The sequence below is a fragment of the Carex rostrata genome, chromosome 22 (assembly GCF_964058835.1).
Source record: "Carex rostrata chromosome 22, lpCarRost1.2, whole genome shotgun sequence".
Classification (NCBI taxonomy): Eukaryota; Viridiplantae; Streptophyta; class Magnoliopsida; order Poales; family Cyperaceae; genus Carex; species Carex rostrata.
In genome coordinates this window covers 8263985-8286517 of record NC_135939.1, presented here as the reverse complement: position 1 = coordinate 8286517, position 22533 = coordinate 8263985, and the positions used below count along the sequence as shown (strand labels likewise).

Genomic DNA, 22533 nt, shown 5'->3' with positions numbered 1-22533 from the left:
TAAGTTACAAAATTGATTTCAAATGAAAAATAAACATAACATTTTTTTTGCAACAAGAAATAAATTTGTATTTATAAAATATTTTGTTGTATAAACAATTTAAATTGTATTTGATCAGTAGACAATTTTTTCAGTACTTGTGAATCGAGAGGAAGTAAGTACCAGATATTAGTTTTTCAAAAGAAAAAAAAAAAGGCTGGCAGGAATCCTGGCGTTTGGGCATTTTTAAAAAAATTTAAAAAAAAATGGGCATTTGTATTATTTTCTAAATCGGTTGAATGAAGATATTTAAAATTTTCAAATAATTTCTATTCAATCAATCATAAGTATAAAACAGATTCCTTTTTAAAAACCTCTTGATGTACATACGATTTGGTAACTTTATCTAATTATTTCCGAGTAGTTATGTTATGTTGTCAAAAGAATTAATATGCGGTGAAACGGTAAAATAAAAACATGGAAAGCTTTTTTGAAATTATTAGGAAGAAATTTTGTTACTGCCTGAGATTTACATTTACCCCAAAAATGCGGCATCTGTGGGCACACAAGCAAGAAGCAACAGCAGATGAGATTTACATTTACCATTTCCAGCAGGGAAGAGGGATTAACCGCACTTTAAGCAACAGACTCATGAGTCATGACTCGTGACAAGAACCGTCCGTTTGAATACATTTCTTGTAAACCGTCAGATTAACTCGGGACAATCAATGCGGATAGGCACAACAAGGGTAATTTTGTTATTACCATAAGTTATCTGCCTATTCTCATTTCAAAGTTGAATTTGAGCACTAAATTATCTATCAGACTATCACCCGACCGTTTGGACTTTGGAGAGACTGAACTAAAGATCTCTCCAGTGCTCGTTAATCCCTCCGTTTAAATTCAAAACAGGACAACTCCATTTTTCAAAATTGAACGAGCATCGAGTAAAAAAGCGGTTAGTCAGTCGGGCTTTGGTGAGCTGGCTGCTGGCATACCGTGGTCTAACCACGGTTGGTTGGTTGGTTAATCAGGGTTAACGAAAGAAACCCTAAGCATGACTGGCTGTGTCTATATAACAACGGTTGATCACTCAAAATTGCCATAGCTCATAGGCGTCTTCGTATACGCCGTTTCAAATTTCCTAGTTGAATCTCAACTCTCTCCTTCTTCGAATCCTCTTAGTTCCTTTTTGTCGAAATTTCAATTCGAAAATGAGGGAGTGCATTTCGATCCACATCGGTCAGGCCGGTATCCAGGTCGGCAATGCGTGCTGGGAACTTTACTGCCTCGAGCACGGTATCCAGGTATTGCTTCTCTCTAGATCTAATTAGATCTGTTAGTTTTTGTTCTAATTTAGCGGTTTCCCACGATAATTTGAGTACTGAGATTTCTTAGGGCAAATGTAGGCAAATATCCTCATTCCGCGTTTGACTATTCAGATTTCTGGTTATGTAATCAATTTGCGGCTGCAAATTTAAAATTAATTTCATTTGAACCTGTAGGTTAAGTGACTGAAAGGAAATAAATAGTAATTTATGGTGAGATCTGTTTATATACTTGTAGATTGTTTAGATCTAATCATTTGCCTTTTTGGTATCTGCAAATTGTCAGACCATACTTAGTAATTTAGAAAGTCTTGTGTTGTTAGTTAATAGATTTTTGTTATAAGGTTGATGGCTGCACAATATACTTCAGATCTGCCATCACAAGTTATATGTGAAGAGATGAAAATGTGAACAGATTGTCGCTGATACCAATATATATAGGCTTTATTTGCTTGCAGAAATGTATTAATTTGTTATAAACAACTTCCCAATACCTTTCTAATTTGTTATATCCAATCCATTTTGAAGCCTGATGGCCAAATGCCCAGTGACAAGACTGTTGGTGGAGGAGATGATGCCTTCAACACTTTTTTCAGTGAGACTGGTGCTGGGAAGCATGTCCCTCGTGCTGTCTTTGTGGATCTTGAACCAACTGTGATTGATGAGGTGAGGACTGGTACTTACCGCCAGCTCTTCCACCCCGAACAACTTATTAGTGGCAAGGAGGATGCTGCCAACAACTTTGCCCGTGGCCACTACACAAGTATGTTTCATCTTTATTATCCATTTCAATTTCGTTGAAAGTGAATTATCACACAGAATGGTCTGTTTGTATTGACAGGATTCATCAATTTAAACTGTTGTTTGGGGACAATTTTTTGTTTTAAGTTATCAGATCAAATTATCTCAGATTTATCTGTGTTAATTGTTATACATGTAGTTGAATATTCTTATTCTATTAATAAAATGCTAATTTCCTTTAAAAGAAACTATGGCAAAATTGGAATAATAACATTGGTTTGTTTCTTTTCTGGACAGTTGGCAAAGAGATTGTTGATCTTTGCCTCGACAGGATCCGCAAATTGGCTGATAACTGCACTGGCCTCCAAGGTTTCCTCGTCTTCAATGCTGTCGGTGGTGGCACAGGCTCTGGTCTTGGATCCCTCCTCCTTGAGCGTCTCTCTGTTGACTACGGCAAGAAGTCCAAGCTGGGTTTCACTGTGTACCCCTCTCCCCAAGTTTCCACCTCTGTTGTGGAACCATACAACAGTGTGCTCTCAACCCATTCTCTCCTAGAGCATACTGATGTAGCTGTGTTGTTGGATAATGAGGCTATTTATGACATTTGCCGTCGCTCCCTTGATATTGAGCGCCCTACCTACACCAACCTCAACCGCCTTGTCTCTCAGGTGATCTCATCCCTCACTGCTTCGCTGAGGTTTGATGGTGCCTTGAATGTGGATGTGACTGAATTCCAAACCAACCTTGTCCCTTACCCTCGCATCCATTTCATGCTTTCATCCTACGCACCTGTTATCTCTGCTGAGAAGGCCTACCATGAACAACTCTCAGTGGCTGAAATCACCAACAGTGCCTTTGAGCCCTCGTCCATGATGGCCAAGTGTGACCCACGCCATGGCAAGTACATGGCCTGCTGCCTCATGTACCGTGGTGATGTTGTGCCAAAGGATGTGAATGCTGCTGTGGCCACCATTAAGACCAAGCGCACCATCCAATTTGTTGACTGGTGCCCAACTGGGTTCAAGTGTGGTATCAACTACCAGCCCCCGACTGTTGTCCCAGGTGGTGATCTTGCCAAGGTTCAGAGGGCTGTGTGCATGATTTCCAACTCGACCAGTGTGGCTGAGGTGTTCGGCCGCATTGACCACAAGTTTGATCTGATGTATGCTAAGAGGGCCTTTGTGCATTGGTACGTTGGTGAGGGTATGGAGGAGGGTGAATTCTCTGAGGCACGTGAGGATTTGGCTGCTCTTGAGAAGGATTATGAGGAGGTCGGTGCTGAGGGTGGTGAGGAGGATGAAGGTGACGAGGGTGATGAGTACTAAGTTAAGTTGGTCGGTGTTTCTGGCTGTGTTGTTTGTTCATGTATTGGTTCTCCCGTTGTATTGTTGTGGGATTATAACTAGTAGCTACTGTCTTGTGGCTTTTGTTATCTGGTTGAATCTTTGTTATGTGGCTTTTGTTATCTGATTGCATTGGATGTCTCTTTTTCATAATTCAGTGTGTGGGATATTTTCTTTTGAAATTGCATTTGAATGCCGACAGCCTAAGGCCTAATGCATCAATATACTTTTTTAATGTTCGCTTTGCCTGTCAAGGTTTCAAATGTCATGATCTTAATTAGGTTTTCAAGTAAAAGTGTTATGATCTTGCTCTAAAAATGATAATATATGGAGTGATTAGCTTCGCAAAATCATACAATTCATTCAAAATCCTTAGCACAGATGAAGCGAAGCGTATTACTAAATAGTACAGTGAGGGAGCCAAAATATCTTGGCGTGCAAATAACTTTGAATTTTTTTTACATATAACTATACTATTATCTTCATCAAGTTGTGCAAATAAGATATGGTTGCAATAAACTAGATAACTTTTGTTTACACGATGAAAACATAAAAGAAATTGTTATAAAGAAAGGAAAACCAATTTTTCGATTTTTATAATATATTTTATACAACACATAAACGAAGCCATGGCCCTCCCTCCAGTACTCTCTCTGTCTTCGTCCTTGTGCACTAGTCCTCTAACTTGAATAGTGACAAATTTGTCTTCAAACATAAAAGAATACACCATTAATTAATATTGCTCTCGTTGAGAGTCGAACTCAAGACCTCCCGCTTACTAAACGGGTGCTCTAACCAACTGAGCTACGAGAGCTTGTTGACAATTTAAAACACTGTACTTAAACAATAATATATGGGAATACGACGCTGCCGTAACTACATCCAATGCCCCAACGGCCAACCCTGTGAAACTTGCTCTCAATAAAATGTCAAAAGCTAAAAATAAAAAATGTTCCTCTCAATTCTCAATACAGATAGCTTCAGACTTTTCAATATAATTCATGATGTTTTCACAAAATTTAGGTTTATTCCTAGAGTAATAATATTTTATGGGCCTATTGAAGTTTCCAAATTTATAAGGCTTTCTCTTCAAATGGATCAAGGGGCGATGCATTCAATCATTCAAACAGATCCAATCAATAGCAGTTTGTTGCTATTCATTTTTTCATGGCGCAATTAAGCTTGCTATAATTTAATTTAAATGTTATACATATCTTTTTGTGGAAAGATGTTTAATATTTAAACCGTATTTGAAATCGATCATTGTTTTACCGCATTAAAAAGAACATCAGGTGGCATGCAATGTGGTAAACATAAAGTGGCTGATACAAATTAACGTTTATTATGTTACTTTTCTCATTAATAATACATATATTTAATAGGCCTAAGGTCTAATATAATTCTTATTGATTTTAATTTATTGTTTTCTGCATAAATACCTTGCGATTAACTGTACTATTAATCATTGTACACATTTTTAGCAGCAAAACTAACTATGCTTTATGTTCACTAAGAGAGTTTAGTGAGCATACTCTAAAATCTAACGGATTGGCTTCAAATAACTAATTCCAACATTAAAACCAATCTACGTCACGAATGATGCATGTACATTGAAAATTTTAAAATTTTAAAATTCATTCAACACAAAATCAAGCGGTAAAAAATTAAGAAAAAATGAACAAATTAAAATAAGTTTTAAACTTCATTTTTTTTAAATTGTTTTTTTTCTACAAAAATAACTCGTAAAGTAAATTGGTTTCAATAGTTTGGATTCGTTATTTGAAAACGATCCAATATATTTGTATAAGAATTTAGATGTTTAAGTAATATCGCAAAGAATACCATACTTATTATTTGCGTAACATATAATTAGTATGAACCATTAAGCCAAATGGTTTGTTTGATTTTAGAATTTCCTAAATACCCGAATACTTTCCTAATTATCTGAATAATTTTAAAGAAACAATTTTAAATCCGACATATAAAAAAATTATAAGATTTGTACACATTGAGTTTTTATTGTCCGACAACAATTTGAAAATGCATAAAAGCACAAGCTGAATAGTTTCATTTTTCCTTGCACTGCATTATCACATAAAAATAAATTAATTTTAGGATATTATAAATAAGAAAGCCATTGTTTTATTTTTTTATGGCTGTATGTCATCAATTTTGAAGAGCAAATGAATTCCTATTACGCATTTTTTTTAAAATTATTAAATACATAGCATAAAAAACTAATTTCTCCTATTTTCAATAAATATAAATTCGAAATAATATCTTGCCCAATTCAAAAAATAAAACATATAATAGACATAATTGCTGTAAAACAGTCCAATATGAAACTCATTGTGCTTAGAAATGTAAATAAGGCGAGTAATAATTGAAAAATGAAATTCATCTTGAATCTAAGCAAGCAATAAATCTACGCAATTTGAAAAGCATAGTGCCTCATACTATAAATTTGAGGGGCTTCTGTATAAAAGAAGTGACCTTTTTGCAAGTGTTGAGGAAAGAATAACTATTAGTAGTGCTGCCCGAAAACAACTATAATTGAGAGTTTTAGTACAAAACTTACATGGAGATGTTCACAGTTAATCTGTAAGAGTCAATGTGCTTAATGGGAAAAAATTTTTTCTGTAGAAACTAATAAAAAATAAAAAAAACACATTAAGTTTTTAATTAGTAGAAAGATCGATATAATTTTTATCAATTTTAAAAATTAAAAAGTTTGAATCGGTAATAATTATACTGCATCAAATTTAGTTATCTTTTTTTTTATTTAATACATACACGAAGGAAATTCTTCTATTAGATCTCTAGTAAAATATAATTATTTTTCAAAAAGTAGATGAAATATTTATATTTTAAGATACTCTATCTATTTTTGTAAATTTTTTATATTTTATTAGATAATATTAAAAGGAAGAAAAGGAAAAACTGGTTTGGATCAGTGTTGTAAAAAATATTTGTTTAGACCGATTAATTGGCCAATTAGTTGTTGACAGTGATCAAACCGTCGTGGTTTTTTCCAACGAATTGGCCGATTATTTCCGATTAATCTTTTGACGGTACTTTGTCCGTTCGACGAGTGTATACCATTATTTACAATACTGATTTGAGTCGGTAGAATTCTTACAAATTTAAAGAGTTTTATTTATAAAATCTATAAAATGATCTTTCTATTAATAAAAAAAATATGATGTAATATTTTAATTTCTCCTTTTCATTTATTAATTTTTATGAAAAATATTCTCTTATTAGATGATGGGGGGTGGGGGTGAAAACAGAGCGAATTTGGAGCGGATAATGCTGATACTATATTCGCATCCACATTTCAATGAACAGATATACATACAGATATGGATAGTAAATGAATATCAAAATTCAAAACCAAATCCGCCTTAAACGGATACGGAGCGAATAAATTCATGAATACAGATTCGAATACGGATACAAAACGAATAATTATAAGATAATTGAACTTCAAATACTAATTAACAAAATTCAAATATAAAAATGAATAATGTATATTAATTAATTTAAGTTTATAATTTAAATCTATGGATAAAACAAAATTAAAACAAAAAATATAATTGAATAGTTTATGTTAATTTATTTTAAAGTTTCTTCATTTGTGCTTGTTTGTATAGACTATAGAGTTTCCTCAAAAAAAAAAAAAAAGTATAGACTATAGAGGGTCTGCATTTTCATAAGATTTGCCAGTTTTTTAATGATTTTTTCCAACGAAAGAAAGTCAAAAGCCTAGTCTTGTGAGCTGTGTCGGTTCAGATGTAAACTCTAAATTTATAATGCTTAATTTATTTGGGCCAAGAAGCAGTCCAGTCCAGTCCAGTCCAGTTCAGTCCAGCGCCCAACATCTCATCTCAGAAGTCAGAAGTCTAACCAAATAAATTCCGGTTTGTACTTCATTGGTTCCACAACTTCAAAAGAAAAATTTTAAGGCGCTGGAATCCCTATAAAACAAGCTAGGAAGACTGATCATTTAACTGGACAAGTCCGGGACTCTAAAAGTGAGTCCTGCATTCGGTTTGGGTCGGACTCAGTTAATGGGTTATGGATTCGAGTTTTGAATATATATTAATATTTTTAATTTTAAAATACTGTTCTGGATAAATGCAGATATCCAATCCATTTATACATTTCTATCTGAATCTACATCTGTATTTAGATGCTATTGTACTCTTTTAAAAATTATCCGGATCCGTATCCAAAATTATCCATATCTGTTTAATCCTAATTTAGATAATTCTCAGATTTGGAGCGGATTGTCAATCTGCATCCGTTTTCAGCCCTGCGGGGGTCATGTTTGCTCGTGGCGGACGCACAGTTGTTTCTCTCGATGTGAACGGAAACTTTTTTTTGTTTATGAAAAATTCGATATGGAATGAATTTAAAGCCAATTGGTTTTTTGTTGCCAGTCCTTTGTCTTTGATACACTACAAATTATGGTCTACAAAATCCATGTCACACAATTATGGGGATGCTTCTTTTGAAGTACACGGTATACACACCATTTGTTTGTTTGACGAATTATTTGTGTTTATGTGCTTCTATTGTGGGACCAGTTAACAACAGTCTTAATTTGATGGCGCCACCAAAATTAACCCTGCAGGCTGCAGGCAGTATTAATTAGTATAACACATTAATTAATTAAATACCATGGGCAGTTCGGAAATACGAATTTAATGCAGATAGAATAGATGTTTGTTGTTTTTCATTTTATTCCACTATCTGAGGCGGATATATAGGATATACACAATTCCAAATATACATGTTTTAAAATTCAAGAGACGGAATTTAATATAAAATATTCGCACGAATTATAAAGCATATCCAACGGCTGTTACCGAACATGGAACCGAATTTTGCCGTCGCATGACAAGTGAGCAGCAGTAATCATAACGGAGAATAATGTTGAGTCTTGGCTTATTCCGTTTTTTTTTTCCTACCACCCTCAAAAATCAGAATTAAATGAATACCACCCGAATAATCAGATTTCAGATTCCGCTACGTTTGCACCGTGGATCTGCGGACGGATCGCCAACTCGTTCGCAGAATGGATCTGCGGACTGACCCGCTCGCGCCCTAACCCGCTCGCGTGACCCGTTCGCACCGTGGATCTGCGCACCGACCCGTGGATCTGTGCACTAACACGCTCGCTTTGATCTGCTCGCGTTATGACCCGCTCGAGTGACCCGTTCGCACTGTAAATCTGCGCACTGATCCGTTCGTACCGTGGATCTGCGGACGGGTCAACCCGTTCGTAGATCCATGGTGCGAACGTGGCGGAATCTGAATTCTGATTTTTCGGATGGTATTCATTTAATTCTGATTTTTGAGGAGGGTAGAAAAAAAAAAAACGGTGGCTTATTTGGCTGTTGCAGATTAGGGATAAGGCTCGGATCGAGAGATATATATATATATACATGGTGCATGCACGTGATGTCGTTTTTTGAAAACTTGACAGAGGCTGTCAAGTAATGATGCATGTGATGTCAATAATGTACACTTTCAGACTCACACATGAAAACAAACAAACATTGCTTGTTGGCATGCAATTCAAAGCATCATACTAATTTATTTCATAGTTGCGTATAGTCTTTTTGATAAATTTTTTTTTTTTTTTTTAATTAACATTGTCTTTAAGCGAGGCCAATTTGATATGCATGGTCCTGTGCTTTATTATTTCATTATATTATTATTATTATTATTATATATATATATATAGAGGTTGGCTAAGATCAAAGTGGTAGTTCTGAGCTTTGGTGCTACTAATTTGTTTTTCAATTTTTAAATTTCAAAACGTTGATCCGAACCGTTAAAGTTGTTCTCCATATTAAATTGTGCTTGAAGACCAAATTTTACATTTTTCTGAATTTTTTTACTATTTATTAAGCCACTTTGAAAATCGTTGATCCAACGGTGGCTTAACAAAACAGTAAAATCAGAAGCCACCGTTGGATCAGGTGTTTTCAAAGTGGCTTAATAAATAGTAAAAAAATTCAGAAAAATGTAAAATTTGGTCTCCAAGCACAATTTAATATGGAGAACAACTTGAACGGTTCGGATCGACGTTTTGAAATTTAAAAATTGGAAAATGAATTGGTAGTACCAAAGCTCAGGAACTACCACTTTGATCTTAGCTAATGCTCAATATGCTATGGGTAGCTAAGAGGCCTCCCGTGCTATGGCTCAATATTCGACTTTTCAAAATCCCAACGGTCGATCCGAACCGTTCATCTTGTTCTCCATATTAATATGTGTTTGGAGACCAAATTTTACATTTTTTGGAAAATTTTTACTATGTTTTTAGATTTATTGAATATCACTGTTTTTTATGGTCCAGAAATTTCATAAAAACAGAGATTTTCAATAAATCTAAAAAAATAATAAAATTTTTCCAAAAAATGTAAAATTTGGTCTCCAAGCACATATTAATATGGAGAACAAGATGAACGGTTCGGATCGACCGTTAGAATTTTGAAAAGTCGAATATTGAGCCGTAGCACGGGAGGCCTCTTAGCTACCCATAGCACCGTAGCCAAGTCCTATATATATATATATATATATATATATATCTACCTATATATGAATTTTGTCGATTTAGGTGTTTGCTCTTTCAATTTTCAACCATGATCGTAACACGGTAAATTCAAACAACGAAATATATTAAATTGGAAGTTTGGAACTCTCTATATGTCTTCATTCTCTACTAAGAAATTAAGGAGGTAATTTGAATTTAAGATGGTCAGTACAGATGTAAAATTAGGTCTCGCTTACAAATACATAGTCATTATTTTATCATTGAGGAAGTGGGTCACTCTTATAATTTCAAAATTTTAATTATATATACTAATTTTTAATTGAATTTATTTTTTCTAAAAACTTTTATACATTCCATCTCTTCTTATGAAATATCAAATATTTATTTACAGCCTAGTAATTAGAATCAGGAGTGGAGTCATGCTCTCAAATTATGAAAGATAAATACATATTAAAAATCAATAACATAAAAATTTCTATTGAGAATTAGAATCAATTTTACAATACAATGATATTTTAATCTAAATTATAAAAAAAAGTATACATAAGTAAAAAAATTTGAATAGAAGGAGGTCAATTAATGTCTATTTTTTTTTTTACTTAAGTCTGCCTTTGATTAGAATTTCACTTTGTGGTTGTTGAGACCAATGTTGTAAAATGGGCTAATTGCTCGTTTAGACGCTGGTAGTGACTAAACTGTCACAAATAGACTTGTCAGTTGATCATTTATTGGGTTTATGATATGTTATATATTGGGTCGTTTAGTCTGTCAATTCGGTTGATTTGTCTGATTAATCCATCACATACTTTGTCTTGTCTTATCTGGACTTTTTTAAATAAAAATTTCATGAAACTTAATTAACAAATAAATAAGTTAAAATTAGTTTATTTGATAAATTTGATAAATTAAATCAATCATTTTTTATAATTTATAAGTATATACACATAATTTTAATGAAAACACAAAATTGTCTGTAAAATTCTGATTAATCAACAACATAATGATTAATCGCTTGACGATACACTATCCGTTCAACGAGTGCACACTGTAATTGTTGAGACTTGAGTTCAAATTCCACCTACTACATAGTGTGTATTTATGTTTCAGTTCTAATCAAATGGTATAATTTGATGCATTAAGAATAGAGACTATTTGAGAATAGGAGCTATTCGGAATAGTAATGTGCACATAAACAATATTTGTGCTTTTCGGAATAGTTAGAACAAATATTATTCTCTATTCCTTGTAAATGTTGAAAAAAAAATACTATTTGGAGTGTGAAGAGAGATAAAACAATGTTTTTTTTTTCGGATTTTCACCAATACAGTTCCGAAATGACAAAATTGAAGCTATTATGTCATCTCCACGTCGTGACAATTCGTTTGAGATCCCACTTGCCTATCTTTTCTCTTAATTAGTACCTTGTTAATAATATTTTGTCTCAGTTTCTGCTATTTACTATTTCAAATATACAATCCAAACAACATTTTAATTAATCTGAATAACAACATTTTCACACTAATCTAAAAATTAGTATTATTTTTTTTTTCTATTTTCAACTACTAATTTCAAATTTCATTATTCTAACTCATATAAACGTACCACACAAAGATCAAATTTTACCTTAGAAAAAAAGAAACTCGCTCTAAAATTTTGTCGGTAAAAATGTACACCTCAATTATTCAAATATGATTCAAATATGCAACCTTAATTAAGAAGTTTTCCTCCAGACCCAGAATAGGCCCAAAGATAGTGCATTAGTGCTACATCCTAGCTAGCTCTACCCGGCCACTCTATGTAAAATATTTATACAGGAATTATGTAATGTTACTGAAGAGTTAGGCTGGGTTGCTATGGATAGCATAGTGGCCTCTATGCTACGGCTCAATATTCGAGTTTTCAAAATCCAAACGGTCGATCCGAACCGTTCATCTTATTCTCCATATTAATATCTGCTTGGAGACCAAATTTTATAATTTTCTGAATTTTTTTACTATTTATTAAGCCACTTTGAAAATCGCTAATCCAACGGTTTTACTGTTTTGTGCAGCCACCGTTGGATCAACAATTTTGTAAAATACTTAATAAATAGTAAAAAAATTCAGAAAAATGTAAAATTTGGTCTCCAAGCAGATATTAATATGGAGAATAAGATGAACGGTTCGGATCGACCGTTTGGATTTTGAAAACTCGAATATTGAGCCGTAGCATAGAGGCCACTATGCTATCCATAGCAACCCAGCCTAACTCGTTACTGAATTAATACACCTTTTTGTAGGTGAATTCTTATAAAATTTTAAATTTATGTATTCATGTAAAATTCATATAATATTATATTTATCATTCTGAAAATGTTTTACATTTAAAATTCATAATATTATATTTATCATTATAATTTTTTTTGAAACGATTCTCTGCAATGTATCGATACTATAATTCTCTCTCTCTCTTTCTGTTTGCATCCACGTTCCATAAATGAGGTTCTGTTGTAACGCAATGTGATTTGGGTCGTAACAAATTAAAGTACACAGACCTCAATGCTATATCTATACATTGTGTTTTTTTTTTTTTGAAAAATAGTGGTATATACCACCAATTTCATTGAAATCAGAATCCTTAGAACAATCGATCTGGTACCTAAAATTGGTACCAAAATCAAATGTGGTTTACAAACAGGTCAAAACAAAAGTAGCAACGTGAGAAAGTAGCAAAAACATAATAACATGCACAAAACATAAGGCAGCAACCTAAGAAAATATCTAAACAACATAACATGCACACAAAAAACTAGGTACTACATATCTAAAAGGTCTTCATCCTCCTCCTCTTCTCCAAACATTGGAGATGGAGGGTTGCCATTGCCAAAATCCTGCATATCTCCCACTGGTGTTTCCTGAGACAGGGACAACGGAAGGTCCATCACTTGGGTCGTATCGGGACGTCTTTCTTCCTCCAACAGAATGAGATCTGGGAGATCCTTAACATCAAAAGGCATTATGAGATTTAATTTAAAGAAAGAATTGTCCCCTCTAGATTTACACCAAAATTGAGTAAGAGAAATAATCTTAGTACCAATAACCCTAATAGAACATGGAGAACTATCATTAAAGCATAATCTATTTCGTTCCAACCAAATAATCCATAAAACAGCCCTTCTCAATAATTCAACTAATAGTCTATCTTTTAAAGGGATAGAAGCATCAATCAACCATAATTCATCTAAAGTATGACAATTATAAACAAAATTGTTATGATTTGCAATCCAAATCCAAATTAATCTAATAAAAGAGATCTATACATTGTGTTAATACATAGATATGTTATAATAGGATCTAATTAACATAGATTACAAATTTATAACATGCATCTCCTGATATTGATGTTGCGTAAATTAATATATATATATACATTAATTATATTGCATATATATGGATGCATCGATCTTATATTTGATGCTGCATGCATGCTTTGATTAAATTTTTTTAGACATGATTCAAATAACTGCTGTACGTGCATGTATCGATCCTTCACGCCTGAGTTGTAATTATATATAATTAAGTTTATAACAGATAGCTAGGCACATGCATGCATGCTTATATTAAAGGTGCTTAATACATTCAGAGAGCTGTACGTACGTCGTCAGGTAGACCAAAAGTATATATTTTGTAATTTTAATAACATAATTAATCATTTTTTATTCGGTCGTCACTTATATATATAGCAGAACTAGGGTGTTATTAAGCTCACTAAGTTCTTTGGTGAACTCAAACCTAAAACCCATCAAATCAGTTAATTTAAATGACGAATCCGAACTGTTAAAATCTGTTTATCTTATAAGTGGATTTTAAAAAAAAAAATACAACTCATTTTAATTCTTTCAACAGAACAAGCATGCTGTGCGAGTTTTTTTTTTTTTATTATAAAAATAGCCTCCACCGATCCCTAGATCGGTGGAACAAAAAAACCATTTTCTCCACCAATTCTAGAATCGGTGGAGCTATTTTCGAACCTGATGAGTTGCCGACCACAAAAGATCCCATATCATACCTCCACCGATCCTAGAAATCGGTGGAGGCTTGGTTTCCAAATCTTCATCCAAATTTTATTATTTTTTAAAGTCTCAACGTCAAAAATGGGCTTAAGGTTAAACCTCCGTGTGCTTGCCAACAAGAAAATATTCATCCAAGTCCATGTATTTACTTACTTATTTATTTTTGCTTTGTAAATTTTATGTATTGATATCAATAACGATTCTATCCGTAAGTTTAGCAGCAACTTGCTAATTTTTTAAAAAAAAAAAAGGCAATTTTCCTGTGTGTCCATTTAAACTTTTAATCTAGTCAATTTTCTATGAAATTTTTATAATATCCAATGTCTTCACAACGAAATAACTTTCTTGCTTCTATTCTCTTTCATTTATTTTACTTTTTATTTAATTATTTTAAAAATTAAATTAATCATGATACCTTTTTAATATAAAGGGAGATGTCCAATAAATTTTTAGACTAAAGCTAAAACCAAACGGTATTGTACATCTTTTATTTTTTTACTTAGCATCAAACAGGTTCAAATGCTTTCGAATATAACCATGTGCTCTAATTACCATTATTCAAGAATGTGAAAATTGAATGTCAGTTCTTGTGTAGGTAACAGTAATAATTCCTTCTCATTGAGACTCCGTTAGAAAAGGAATAGACAAAGGAATAGAATTTGGAAATCAAGCCTCCATCGATTCATTCTAGAGATCGGTGGAGGCTATTTTTATTTGAAAGAATTAAAAGGAGTTATATTAAAAAAAAAATCTTACGAGTGATGTGTCTAGATGTAAAAATCTTAAACATTCAAATTAATTTAGTATAAAGTCAAGTTGTAAAAAAAATTAAAAAAATAAATGCATTAAAATTAATCTATTAACCTTCTAATTTTGATTGATAGACTTTATACTAAATTAATTTGAATTTTAAATTTTTTACATGTAAATACATTACTCATAAAGTAGACGGGTTTCAACGGTTCGGATTCATCATTTAAAACTAATTTGACAGATTTTAGACTTGAATTCATCAGTAAACTTTGATGAAGTTAAGAACACCCTAGTTCTGTTCTACTCATGTACACACATTGATACTGTACCCATATATTTTTTACTATTTTGATTGTCCCGATACTGTTTTGAAAAGTTGAAAATACACGTGGCCTATAAATATATGTCAACTATATATATCTTTTCTCCAAACAAACTTTCTATCAACACAATATTCCTTGCGACTGTTAACAGTCCAGAATGTTGGCTAGTTTTAATATAAACCACCAATTTTACTTGGAAACCGGCCGAAAGGAGACTCCAAACAAGCAAAAGATTTTTCCTACTAACCCACTTTCAATGGCTGTTCACGCTTCCTATATATATATATTGCCAAACAAAAGTCATCCTTACCCTTCTAATTATTGCATCTTCCCACAACTGCTTGAATTGGGCTTCAGCTTTGAGTATCCGGCTATCCGCTCCGTATTCACCCCCACTTCTTATGCATCGTTTTTTTTATTTATATCCAAAAATAATATAAAATTTTAAAAAATAACCAAACCGCTGTTGTATTTCCAAAACTACCCAAACCGGAATTTTTTTTTTCCGATTTTAGCACCAATTACCGGAAATTGATGTCTAAAATCGGAAAAAAAAATTCAGGTATCCAATTCTGGAAATTTTTTTTCCGGTTTTTAGTCCCAAAATCGGAAATTTTTCTTCCGGAAATAGAATTTTCTAATTTTTTTTTATTTTTATAAAACTCATTTACATATATACATATACATATATTATAAAAAAAATGAGTTTATAAAAAAATACTCAAACGACGTTTATAAACAAAATACCAATCGTTGTATGCCTACCGTTGAACGAAAACTTAAACTGAATTTTTGAGGCACAAAATTTTTCCAGTAATTGGTGTTAAGATCGGAAAATTAATTTTTTTTTTGGATATAAATACAAAATTTATATGTATAATATATGTATATGTATATCAAATTTGACCTCTGCTGGTAAATCAGCAAGTCTAGACTGATACAGGGATCAAACTGCAAAAGTGATTACACCAACATGTAGAGCATTCAAAAATATACAGAATTGACACAAATTTCAATTTATTTGGATTTTTCTACAGTTAGTTATGAATTTCCAAAGTTCAGCTTTCGAAAAAAGTTTAAACAGCCATAACTTTGGCTAGGAAAGTCGGATTTGGACGTATGACTACTTTTCGGAAAGGGGGGAGTCGAGACGGATCCGATTTTTCCCAGGGGCCCCGGGCATCGTTGCATCGGAAGTATCAGAATTTAAAAAAAAACGTCGTTTAGTGTTTCAAAAATTAAGTTTAAGTTTTCGTTTAACGGTAGGCATACAACAATAGGTATTTTGTTTATAAACGTTGTTTTTTTTTATATAAACTCATTTTTTTATAATATATGTATATGTATATGTATATGTATATATAATATAATATAATATAATATATGTATATGTATATATATGTAAATGAGTTTTATAAAAAAAAAATTGGAAAATCCCATTTTCGGAACTTTTTTTTCGGTTTTAGAAATCAATTTCCGGAAAATTTTTTTTCTGGTAATTGGTGCTTAAACCGGAAATTTTTTTTTTGGTTTGGGTAGTTTTGGAAATACAGCAGCGGTTTGGTTATTTTTCTAAATTTTATATTATTTTTGGATATAAATAAAAAAATCGGTCTTATGCAAGTATGTATTACACTGATTAATTGCTAAAGTGAATGGAAAGAAGTGAACTCATGCCATATTTGAAACATGACAATATTACATAAAGACACTTGTCCCTTTGGTCAAGTATGTCTATTTTAGTATTTTTTTTTTTTTCTGAAAAACAAATTACACAAATATAGATATTTATAGTTTACAATAATTGCAATTGTAAGGGATCAAATTTGATTGACAAAATATATAGCTTTGCTCCGGATAAAACACGCGCGATCTGCTTTTCTTTTTTTCTTATATGGCGTTGAATTCTTTGCCATTTATAAAGGGATTAGATTCCAATTAATTATCGTACGTAGTATATATCCCGCGACGACACCTAACCTAACCATATCCAATGTACAAAAATCACCTTGAGCCTTGAGGGAAGGAATTAAGTTGGAAGCATATATATATATATATATATAGATATATATATATATATATAGAGAGAGAGATGGGCTATGGTGCATTGCAATGCATAGGCCATGGTGTGCATTGGACCATAAATCACCGATTCAAAGTCCAAATGACCGATCCAAACCATTCATCTTGTTCTACATATTAATATGTCCTTGGAGACCAAATTTTACATTTTTCTGAATTTTTTACTATTTATTAAGTATTTTACAAAAATGTTGATCCAACGGTGGCTTCTGATTTTACTGTTCCAAACAGTCACCGTTGGATCAGCGATTTTCAAAGTGGCTTAATAAATAGTAAAAAAATTCCAAAAAATGTAAAATTTGGTCTCCAAGCACATATTAATATGGAGAACAAGATGAACGGTTTGGATCGGTCATTTGGACTTTGAATCGGTGATTTATGGTCCAATGCACACCATGGCCTATGCATTGCAATGCACCATAGCTCATCTCATATATATATATATATATATATATATGTTTGTACACAAGGAATCTTTTTTTATGTAAAGTCTACTCCGATATATTCTATACATATGCAACAGTACAATTAAATTCTATTCTATGGGACCAGCAGTTGAAGCATTCTCTATCGTTCATCTTTCCTTCTCTTTTTTAGAAAAAAAATTAAATTGATGCGTAAACAAACACATCACATAATATACTTTTGAGATATTTACTCCTCACATTGTTTTTTCTATATACCATGCACACATTTTCATGTAACCTCTCATTCTTTTTTAGCTTAATTATGTTTATCTTTTTGTTATTAAGTTTTAACTTTCAAGAAATACATTTTCCATCCTTTCGCCCTTCCTTCTTTTGCCCCTAAATTCTGAGATCTCATCCTTATTTCTCACATATTTAGGAAATAATTATATATTCGTAATTAATATTTAAGAAATATATATACTTATTATATGGTTTCTACCATGGCAGCGTCATTATCGTCTAGAGTTGGACATCTGTCCTATCCTGAATTTATTTTTTTCCTTTTTTATAAACTCATAATATTGCATTAGATTGTTGCCATACTCTCAATTTTTTTATTATGTAAAATCTAAAATTTCAAACTCATGATGCAATTTTTAATTTTTGATTATGTACTTTAAATTTTAATGAAATTTGAATTGTTAATATTTTTGTACACTTTTGACTAGATTTCTATACAATTATGTTAATGATATATATTATAAATATTCGAGTATATAATTACTAACGGCTATATATTTGAAGCATAAACAATCAGTCGTGCAAATATTAATATTTATTTTACATCATCAAGTATTTGTGTACGATAATTGATATGAACATGTAATAGTAAAGGTACAATTAAGCACATGACATAACGATACGAATATTAATAGTTGGCATTCGATGTAGGCATAAAAATTTGAAATTGCTACGCAAGTATAAGCACCTAATTGCTTAATTCTAAACCCAGAGAGTTCAAATCCAAACACTCACCTGATCGATTAGGGATGAGATTAGAAAATTGAGATTTGATGCGGGAGGCTAGAATAATAGAATAATAGAATAATAAGCGTTATGTAATAAGAAATTGACAAAGGCATAGGGGCGGAATTAGAAAATTGAGATAGAGGGGGCTGGATGAATAAATATCATGTAATTTTATTTTATGAAAGAGGCTAGTGATATTTTTTTGTAAAATTTAAAATTTTCAAGGTAAAAAATACAAAATTTTCAAAGGATAGGGGAACTTAGCCCCCTGTTCTTACCATGTAGTTCTGCCACTGTAAAGGCACATGGTCTCTATGTAAAAAGTCATAAGTTCAAAATCCGAATGAGAGAAATCATTTGTTGTAATAACAAGGATATTAAATAGTTGGGGTGGCTTGACCTCCAACCTTTAATAAAAAAACAAGAAGTGTTATGTAATTTTGTTTTACAAGAAAGGCTAATAATATAATTTTTTATAAAAATTAAAAACTATAAAAAACAAAACTAACAAATTTTAATTAATAGAAGATGCTTAGCACCCTTTAGGCTCCACATTCTTCCGCCCTTGCATCTGACTAGGTGGTAATTTATACGTTCAAAAATATAAACACATAACTATATATGTATGAAATAATATTTGACTCTGCAATATCAATATCAAGTGTTAGTATATTATCTTTGGAGACTTCATCATCTTTGACATGTATATATATATATATAGGCTGTGGCTAATTTGCTGCCGCTATTTTTATTTTATTTTGTGATGTCCAAACAACAAATCCAAACCGTTAGATGTTTAATCTATATTATAATCTACTTGGAGACCAAATTTTACATTTTTTGGAATTTTTTTACTATATATTAAGCTGGTTTGAAAACCGCTGATTTTAATGCTGCAGAAATTTACTGAAATCAGCGGTTTTCAAACCAGCTTAATATATAGTAAAAAAAATTCCAAAAAATGTAAAATTTGGTCTCTAAGTAGATTATAATGTAGATTAAACATCTAACGGTTTGGATTTGTTATTTGGACATCACACGGCTAAATATAACTCCGGCAGCACCTCTGCTGAAATGCTGCCAGCAGCAATTTAGACAGACTCTATATATATATATATATATAAAGAAGAAGAACAGATATTATGTCTTTATTTCAAATTTGGAATATTTTTAATAGTCTCTCGGTAGTTTGTACTATGTAAGATTGTCCAACTAACTTAGATAAGTTGGTCGATCTAGCAAATAGAGAGTTTGCTACACCTATATTAGGGGTGATTAATGAGTGAGTTGGGATATGTTCATGCATGTTCGGCTCATTAAGTTAACGAGCGAGTTTAAACGAGTTGATAATATTGAGCAAGTTTAAGCAAGTTGTTAATGAATTTTTAGTGAGCGAGTTATGAGTGAGTCACGAATTATGAACAATTTACTCACCCCTATCTATATATGAGGAGGGTTCAAATGCCTCCATGTTTTTGTGCCTCCATCATGCCTCCATCTTTCTCCATCATTTTTCAAAGTTCAAACAGTCGATCCGAACTGCTCAACCTAACCTCCATACTAAAATATGTTTGGAGACCAAATTTTATATTTTTAGAAATTTTTTTACTATTTTTTTAGATAGGTACAAAAATACTGTTTTTAGATGGTTCAGATTTACTGATTTTGTACCTATCTAAAAAAATAGTAAAAAAATTTCTAAAAATATAAAATTTGGTCTCCAAACATATTTTAGTATGGAGGTTAGGTTGAGCGGTTCGGATCGACTGTTTGAACTTTGAAAATAATGGAGAGAGATGGAGGCATGATGGAGGTATTTGAACCCTCCTCTCTCTCTCTATATATATATATATTATGAGGAGGGATCAAGTTACAACACTTGAAAGTTACAACAAAGTTACAACATCATTTTTTTTCATTTTCAAAGTCCAAATCGTCGATCCAAACCGTTAGATATTCAATCTATATTAAAATGTGCTTGCAGACCAAATTTTACATTTTTTGAAATTTTTTTGCTATTTATTAAGATGGGTACAAAATTGCTGTTTTTTAATGGTGCAGAATTTTAATAAAAACAGCGATTTTGTACCCATCTTAATAAATAGCAAAAAAATTTCAAAAAATGTAAAATTTGGTCTGCAAGCACATTTTAATATAGATTGAATATCTAACGGTTTGGATCGACGATTTGGACTTTGAAAATGAAAAAAAATAATGTTGTAACTTTGTTGTAACTTTCAAGTGTTGTAACTTGATCCCTCCTCATATATTATTTGTCAGCTTATAGCTACTTTTTTGAAGGGTTGGGTGTGTTTAGCCTACATATCCCAAAATATCCGGGCCTATGAATTTTTATATACATTATGTTCAAATAATAACAATTAACGTACTTTTAAAGGATAGATAATAATTTTCATATTGAGCTACTATATATCAGAAATTATATCACAATTTCAAAGTTAGCGCTCAATAAAAAAATTTCTTTTCATCTACTAATAAAGTAACAAAAAATATTTCATTGTTGAATACAAACATTTTAGTACATTTTAATTAGAGTTTAAATTTTAATCACATAATAATATAATATACATACGAGAAATTTAATCGAAGCTTAAATAAGGATCGAGACTTAATATTGTTCAATATATCGATCCGAAACTATTGCTTCATATATATTAATTAATTACATATGATTGGCATTAATATTACGAATCACGTGAAATAGACATGCATGTATATATGCTTTGAATCGGAGACGCATGTTTGGGTCCACAGCACGTTTCCCCTGTTTCAAAGTTCAAAAGACGACATTGACAAAATCTCAAATTGACCAATGAGCTAGGCCATGGCCATGGGGCCGGGCCAAAATTAAAACTAATGACATGATTGGCAATATATATATATATCGCCTGTCAGAATCGCAAATTCCATTAATTGATGTTTAGGTTTAGGTATGCCGCATGCAGCTAGTGTCTTAATGGTTGGGCGGGTACGGGTACCCCGGGTATACCCGGGTACGGGTACGGGTACGTCTCGGGTACGGGTATGACGGGTACTAGGGTATACGGGTACGGATATGTCGGGTATTTTTTTCAAAAACCATATCCTACCCGTTCTATACCCGTACCCGTGTACCCTTGACGGGTAGGACGGGTACGGGTATTTTTTTTATTTTTTTTTTGCTGTTTTTTTTCTGGTTTTTTTGTTTTTTTGTTTTTTTTCCGTTTTTTTTCCTGTTAATTTTTTTTTTCTGTTTTTGTTATGTTTTTTTTTTACTTTAAAACAATAAAATATAAATAAAAATATAAATAAAAAAACAGAAATTAAAAAACAGAAATTTAAAAACAGAAATTACAAAACAGAAATTAAAAACAGAATTTTAAAAACAGAAATAAAAACAGAATTTTAAAAACAGAATTTTAAAAACAGAAATTAAAAAACAGAAATAAAAACAGAATTTTAAAAACAGAAATTAAAAAACAGAAATTAAAAAACAGAATTTTAAAAATAGAAATTAAATTGAATTTGGGGGGAAATTTGAATTTGGGATTTGAATTATTGGGTCGGGTATAAGGGTACGGGTACGGGTAAGGGTAGATGGGTACCCGGGTAGGGTAAAGTCGGGTATGGGTAAGGTCGGGTACGGATATGGTCGGGTAGGGTATAGTCGGGTATTTGTCCAAAAAAACCGGTCCGGTTCTTTTTTTGCCCGTACCCGCGTACCCGAGTACTCGACCCATACCCGGGCTCGGGCACGGATACCTCGGGCGGCGGGCACGGACGGGTAGGATAGGATATACCCTTAACGGGTATAATTAATACTCTACATGCAGCTTGTTTAACATGCCAACTTGATTCTTGCTTCTTTCTTAATTTTAAAGACATATTTCTCCGCATGTCCCTAGCTAGCTAGCTAGCGTTGTACA

General features: G+C 32.2%; 1 protein-coding gene and 1 non-coding gene across 3 annotated transcripts; one reads left to right on the top strand and one right to left on the bottom strand.

The window, feature by feature from the left end:
• The first annotated feature begins 1013 nt into the window (after positions 1 to 1013).
• LOC144574005 (tubulin alpha-1 chain) lies at positions 1014 to 3523 on the top strand. 2 transcript variants are annotated; one of them, XM_078323813.1, is made up of 4 exons: positions 1074 to 1286; positions 1836 to 2070; positions 2346 to 3177; positions 3263 to 3523. In XM_078323813.1, the coding sequence occupies exons 1-4, from the start codon at positions 1194 to 1196 to the stop codon at positions 3516 to 3518; spliced, it is 1416 nt and encodes a 471-aa protein (XP_078179939.1). In that variant the 5' UTR covers positions 1074 to 1193; the 3' UTR covers positions 3519 to 3523. The 2 variants fall into 2 exon arrangements, with proteins under 2 accessions (XP_078179938.1, XP_078179939.1); XM_078323812.1 differs by having other exon boundaries at positions 1014 to 1286; positions 2346 to 3501.
• A 608-nt stretch (positions 3524 to 4131) lies between these two features.
• Positions 4132 to 4205, bottom strand: TRNAT-AGU (transfer RNA threonine (anticodon AGU)). The gene has a single exon. It is a non-coding gene; the product is annotated as a tRNA-Thr (tRNA).
• Positions 4206 to 22533: the final 18328 nt, after the last annotated feature.

What these genes read in the sequence shown, in the direction of transcription:
- LOC144574005 (XM_078323813.1), top strand. Translation starts at nt 1,194, where the DNA reads ATGAGGGAGTGCATTTCGATCCACATCGGTCAGGCCGGTATCCAGGTC. An exon ending in GCCTCGAGCACGGTATCCAG is followed by an intron (nt 1,287 to 1,835) that starts GTATTGCTTCTC and finishes TCCATTTTGAAG; the next exon opens with CCTGATGGCCAAATGCCCAG. An exon ending in TGCCCGTGGCCACTACACAA is followed by an intron (nt 2,071 to 2,345) that starts GTATGTTTCATC and finishes TTTTCTGGACAG; the next exon opens with TTGGCAAAGAGATTGTTGAT.